Consider the following 6,277-nt stretch of genomic DNA (forward strand, 5'->3'; position numbering starts at 1 on the left):
ATCCTCCCAGCTAGTGATACTCCTGGGCTTAAGGCGTCGGTACCAATCGAAGGCAGGCCCGCGAAGGGTTCCTACGAATGACCGGACCATCAAGGCTTCGTTCCCGGATATTGCGCCGAGATGTGACTTGAAATAGATCAAGTGCTGAGTTGGTGAACCCCTGCCATCAAAAGGAGTAAAGTTAATCAAATTAAATTTCTGGGGATAAGGAATCAGGTCCCACTCCCTCGGGTACGGGTATGGAATGCCCGTTTTCTTCACTTCTTGAGCTGTCATCAGAGCGTTGACTTTGCTCTCAAGATCGTGCATCTTCTTGTCCTCTTCCTCGCTTTTCTTCAAGTAGATCTGCAGAGGTTGAGTGGATGACTTGATCGGACCACTTCCGGAGTTGTCTTTATCTGGAGGAGGATCTTCAAAGATAGTCTCATCCTCTTCATTACGCCGACTGGATTCTGCTCTTTGGCTTGATTCCGGTTGGTGTTGCTGAACCTGCAAATCTCGCATCTGCTGCATGGTCAATTCCATTTCGGTTTTGAATTCATCCCTAATTTCCTCGCGTTGTTTAGCCAACGCTTCCTGCAGTATGTGAGCCAATTGATCCGGCGTGATTGCAAATGATTCTCTGACTTGTCCAACACTAGATGCAGTGTCGTCAGAAGCGACAGCAGAACAAGTGTCTGATAATTCTTCATTTGAAGAGAGCCCCTCGTGCATTCTCTTGTAATCTCGATGTAGGTTGGCTCTTCTTTGTAACCGTAACATTCTCTGAGAAAGACCCCGCTCAACTCTCCCTCCCGGAGAGAAATCAGGGTCGGGATTAACTGACCGTTGTTTTCCTTTGTTGGTCATGTTGATAGTGACCTCAGAGAACTCTTCTTGTCGGATTACAGGTTTTTTCTTGTTGAAACGTCTCATTTTGGGTCTTGACGCTTCATTGGACAATCTTTGGAATACGGAGACTCTTGAATTATTTTTAGAGCATCCGCATTCTGTCAGCACCGCTTTAATGAGTCTCTCGCAAGCGCAATGAGACTCGTTTTCTCCGACAACCCTCTTTCTTGAGTTATCTTTCTGATAGTACAGCTCATCATTATTGTGATTTGAGCAACCTATCTTTTGCCTTTGAACTTTGTTAACATGCACAGGACGACTGGTCGTCGCCTCTGAGCGATCCAAAGTTGAATTTTTAAATCCACCCCCTTGCGGGTGTGGAGTTTTCAGAGGTCCTAAACGAGAGTGAACTGGTATTCTCTCATTCTGGACTTGTGCAGTTCTGACAGGTGGGTGTTTACGACCCCCTGTATATGAAACCACCACGGGTTTATTTACTGGACTTGGTTGTTCTTTGGCCGGGGCTTTGCCTCGATCATCAACCGAAGGACCGAGGCGATCTGCCATTGTTATTTTAAACTTGGACAAATAAGGGCTAACCCATGGTTTCACCGTTGATGTAGTAGACGTGCCTGGAACAGATGCTTGCGGCGTCTTCGGCATCCAAACTCTACGGTTCTTCAGTGGCTTTTCAGACACCGTCTCCTTCTTGGTTCCTTGGGCTTGTTGACGAAGAGCACGAGCACGAGCGGCCTTCGCTTTACGCCTTTGTATCCGTTCCTTAAGGGTTGAACGAGCCCTTTTGACGAGAGTCCACTCTTCCGTCGTAAGTTGTGCAGAAATATGATTATCTTGCCATTGAGGCAACTGAGTCATTTTCTGTCTCCTCAACTCTAGGTCCGCATAGTAATGGACCCCGTCGGTTTGTTGCATGGCCTTAACCAAATGTCGAGCACGGCGCTGGCGCTGTCTCTGACGAGCTCTTTTCGTCAGCACCGGTGAGCTATTGATCAATGACTCCGTAACTGGTGTGGAGTCTTTTGGAGCAGAAACGTTGCAGGCAGATTCCTTAGCAAGTTGGAATTGCAGACTTGAAAGTTTTCTTAGAAGACGAAATCTTCCTATATTTGCGAGACGAGGAAGATTTCGCGGATGAGGACGACAAGTACTCCTCAAACTTCGCCTGATCGAACTCGTATTCGATCTCTTCATTGATGATGATCTTGATTGGTTGCGACACCGCGATCTTAGCAGCGAGACCGCTGGCTCCCACTGTGGTCGCCAGCTTGTTTGAGTCAAAAGTCGGTGCTGTTGAGGAATTCATTATAACTTTGTTTGATTACAACAAATTTGAAAGAATAATCTTTCTATAAGATTTTTTCTACACAACAAAGCGAAAATTACAACTTTTGAGAAACAAACACAAAAATCGTCTATCGATCTTTGTTTTCGTGGGACTTTGCCTGTGCCGGGAACGCTTTGGCTCATGGACCGCTGAATCACAGATCGTGAAGAGGGGGTTTACTGATTCTGACTTCGTTTATCGAAGTGAGAATTTGAAACGATATCTTATCGAAGTAAGATAGTCGTTCTTCTTAAAATCAAGTCAAAGCTTAATTTCAAGGCGTTGTATGAAAACTCAAATCTGCTCTCTCTGCTCTGGAATGCTCGAAAATATGCTCGATTTTCGTCAGAAATGACCCTAGGGGGGTATTTATAGCCTCTGGGGTAATAACTGCACAAAACTCAAACAAACGAAGAAGTTAGGTGGCGAGACAGTGTTTACTGTCTCGCTGGTCGAGACAGTGTTTACTGTCTCGCCCAGCGAGACAGTAAATTTGCTGTCTCGCCCAGCGAGACTCGCTGGCCGAGACAGTGTTTACTGTCTCGCCCAGCGAGACAATAAATTTGCTGTCTCGCCCAGCGAGACAGTAAAATACTGTCTCGGAAAACGAATATTCCTGGCAGTTTCTCGCTGTAACTGTCTTCCCACGTTTCAAACTTCGTTATTTTGTCAGTTATTCACGTGATTTTCGCCCATGATGTTTCCCACGTCCCTTAGTAGTTAATGGACACATGTAGGGCAGTTACAAAGGTGGTTTTGACCATTTCAAGACTGTCTCGCTGGCGAGACAGTAAAGTCTGTCTCGCTGGCGAGACAGCAAACACTGTCTCGCTGGCGAGACAGCAAACACTGTCTCGCTGGCGAGACAGCAAACACTGTCTCGCTGGCGAGACAGTTCATATTTGTCAATTTTGGGTAGTTTTCCCTATGTTTGGATATCTATTAGCATTTTTTGATGCCTACAATAACTAGTTTGATAACTCTCTAAAAACATCCATGATAAAGGTCGTATGTCGTTCTGCTCAAGCTCTCGCTCCACCTTCTTTGCTAGACGGACCGTAGCAGCTAAGGTAATAGAACCCTTTAAAGGCACCTCACATTGCTTGTAGTTAGAAGATAAGAAACGGTCTCTCAATAATTTCTTCCTCTCTGCCCACATTCGAACCAGATCCTTCCCTTGATGGTATCGATTTATCAGTACTTCATTTTACCATGCAGATGCTTTTTTTTAAGCTTGTAGACCACTAATTTAACTTTCCAACCTTCTGGGATTATCTTATACTCAAAATACTTATCCACTTTATCAATCCAATCAAGGAAATCATCAGCATGAAGCTTTCCATTGAAGGATGATATTTTTAATCTTCTAGTGTCATAATTGTTCTGTCTTTGGTGGTCTCTGCGATCATAACCGCGGCGTGAGGCTTCATAGTCATCATTATTGAATTCATCATGTGGAGTCAGATCATGTCGTTGGCGACCATCAACGCGATTTCAAACTCCTCCTGTGTTCAGACGCTCCACTGTCGACGCAAATCGTTCTATAACAGTCTTCATCTGATTAATATCGATCTTCAGCACGTCGAAATTAGTTCGAGAAAAAGGAGCTTCATCAGCTGCCATCGGATCGGAGGAACAAAGCTCTAATACCAATTGACGCAGCGCGGAAGTAGTAGCCTCGGAATCCGCCAAGAAAATCTTCGAATCCACGAAGTCAATATTGAAGAAAACAAAATTTTAATTAATTAAAAGTTATTATCCTTTGGGGTTACATGACTCTTCTTAAATAGAAAAATAAATAAGACTCCTACTAAGAGTAGAATTACAAAGAAATAGAAAGTATTAAATTCTATCCTAAAAATACTCCTTATAATAGAGGAAACAAATCATGAATCAAAATTGAATTTGTTTCCTATTCTAATTTGACTCTAATATTAAATTTATTTCCTAGTCTAAATAAACTCTAACTTTATTACTAAAAATAAACTAAAAGCTAATTATTTTTGGATTTTAGCCAAAACCGGGTATTACTGATGAGATTTTAAAAATCTGACAATCTAATTGGATCCGTCTAATCGATATAGGCGATTTATATATATAATATGTCAGAATCTGCCTTCTGGGTTGGAAGATATAATTGTTTCTTTGCGGGAGTCAATAATACGTATAAATTTGTATTTAGCTCGTAATTGTCCAAATCATCCATGAAATTATCTGTTAAGAATCCTACATCAATAATAAGATCGACGGCACCCAAACACATAGTCATTCAAATTGTATCCAAGATACGACGACAAGAGTACTGTATGTATTTATATCCGTATCAACAGGCGTGGATGCATGCTGCTGGCATGAAAATGAAACGTACATGTGTATATGTATATTATCCTACGTACTGCTGCTGCTAGAGCATCCGCATTATTACACATGTTTATTATATGTTGCGATCGAGCTACATGTATATAGATATAGATTATACATATGAAGAATTAAGTGATGACTCGGCAGCATAGCGGACGTAGGTAGTTAATTGAGAGTGGGGTAAGATGCGTCCTTCGCAATTCCACACAATCCCTCAGGCGCACCCACGTCCCTGGCCATCCTCATATAGCCTCCCTCTCCCCAAGTCTCCCCCCACGAGTTCTTCACCAGCCAATACTTTGTACCGTCGGCGGACTCCTCCGTTCCATAGCCGACCAGCGTTACAGCATGATCGAGATCCGTTCCACAAGGTCCAGTAAAGACCCCTCGGGAGTAAAATTTAAAGTCCGGTCCACCTCCGTCGATGGCAACCGAAACCGGTTGTGTTGCCACTGCCGCCATAAGTGCCTCCTCACTGTTTGCAGGAACTTTTTCGTAGCCGGTGATTGTGGCTGCAGATGTGGCGTCCGTGTTGCAAGTACCCTCGGTTGCAGTGTATGGGTACGTTTCTTCGCTTGCGATTCCTTTGTTTTGAATGATGTACTCGAAGGCTTCATCCATTAAACCGCCCTCGCATCCTCTGGTGACGCCGCCAGTGACGCAGTCGACCAGCTGCTGCTCCGATAGGGAGGTCAGGTTCCCTTTCTTGATCTGGATCAGGCCTTCGGTTGCTCCCACGGTGGAAAACGCCCAACAACATCCTGGAATGCATGTATATATGCAAGCACACATTGCAATTAAAAAGTGTACATGAGGTGGTAGCTCATTCCGTGACGTGGGTTGCCCACTAGTCTCAATAGTATTTAGGCCCACCTAGTTGCAGGCATGAGGTGGATTGGGGGCCTATTGTTTGCCGAGTTGGCAGCTCATTTTGTTAGATGAGTTAGGCAGCTCATACGTACTCATTGCTCCCATTATATATAAAGCCACAAACATACGTTTATAATTGACGATATATAGACAATTAAGTTTTATATCTATCTTACCACATTGGCCTTGGTCCTTTACCCCAGTAACCGCACCTTTCGCCCTCCAGTCCACGCTAGGAGGCACATCCGACATGTTCATCAACGTCTCATTGTTAGTTGCAGTTGCTTTAATAGGCTTTGGCTTAAATCCTTTGTAGTAAGTTTTGAACTCCTCGTCCGTTAAGTCCGCAAACCGGTTGACGCTGAGTTCATACTTTCTTTCGCCGTCTCTGTTAACAGATTCTATGCGCTCCACGTTGCTTTTGAATATCTTGAGACGGTATTTCTTCTCCGCCGCGTTCTTGTATTGGCGCTCGTGTTCAGCCATCCATTGTTCATGTCGAACAGACATATCGTCCGCCGTTGCCGTGGTGCGAGACGTCGCTGCTGCGCAAACCCACAAGGCCAACATCAACAAAGCCAACCAAACAGCCTGATTTCTTGCGGCCATCTTTTCGAGGGTTACGCGTACGATTATCCTAAATTATAATTAGTATTGGAGTAAATGTACGTGGTTCTTGCATGAAACTGTAGGCTGTCTAAAAATCACAATAGATAGCTTATCCCCCATCAAACACCGATGATGGAAGTTACAGTTACGCGTACGATTATCCTAAATTATAATTAGTATTGGAGTAAATGTACGTGGTTCTTGCATGAAACTGTAGGCTGTCTAAAAATCACAATAGATAGCTTATCCCCCATCAAACAC

General features: G+C 43.9%; 1 protein-coding gene across 1 annotated transcript; it reads right to left on the bottom strand.

Moving 5' to 3' along the window:
- LOC109824822 (ervatamin-B-like) lies at positions 4,524-6,066 on the bottom strand. Its single transcript, XM_020391472.1, has 2 exons — positions 5,584-6,066; positions 4,524-5,298 (listed from the first exon to the last, which is right to left on the bottom strand). The coding sequence occupies exons 1-2, from the start codon at positions 6,014-6,016 to the stop codon at positions 4,703-4,705; spliced, it is 1,029 nt and encodes a 342-aa protein (XP_020247061.1). The 5' UTR covers positions 6,017-6,066; the 3' UTR covers positions 4,524-4,702.

Source organism: Asparagus officinalis, chromosome 9 (assembly GCF_001876935.1).
Source record: "Asparagus officinalis chromosome 9, Aspof.V1, whole genome shotgun sequence".
Classification (NCBI taxonomy): domain Eukaryota; kingdom Viridiplantae; phylum Streptophyta; class Magnoliopsida; order Asparagales; family Asparagaceae; genus Asparagus; species Asparagus officinalis.

Coding starts and splice junctions, on each gene's coding strand:
- LOC109824822 (XM_020391472.1), bottom strand. CDS start 6,016: ATGGCCGCAAGAAATCAGGCTGTTTGGTTGGCTTTGTTGATGTTGGCC. Junction 5,299..5,583: donor AAAGGACCAAGGCCAATGTG/GTAAGATAGATA, acceptor CATGCATTCCAG/GATGTTGTTGGGCGTTTTCC.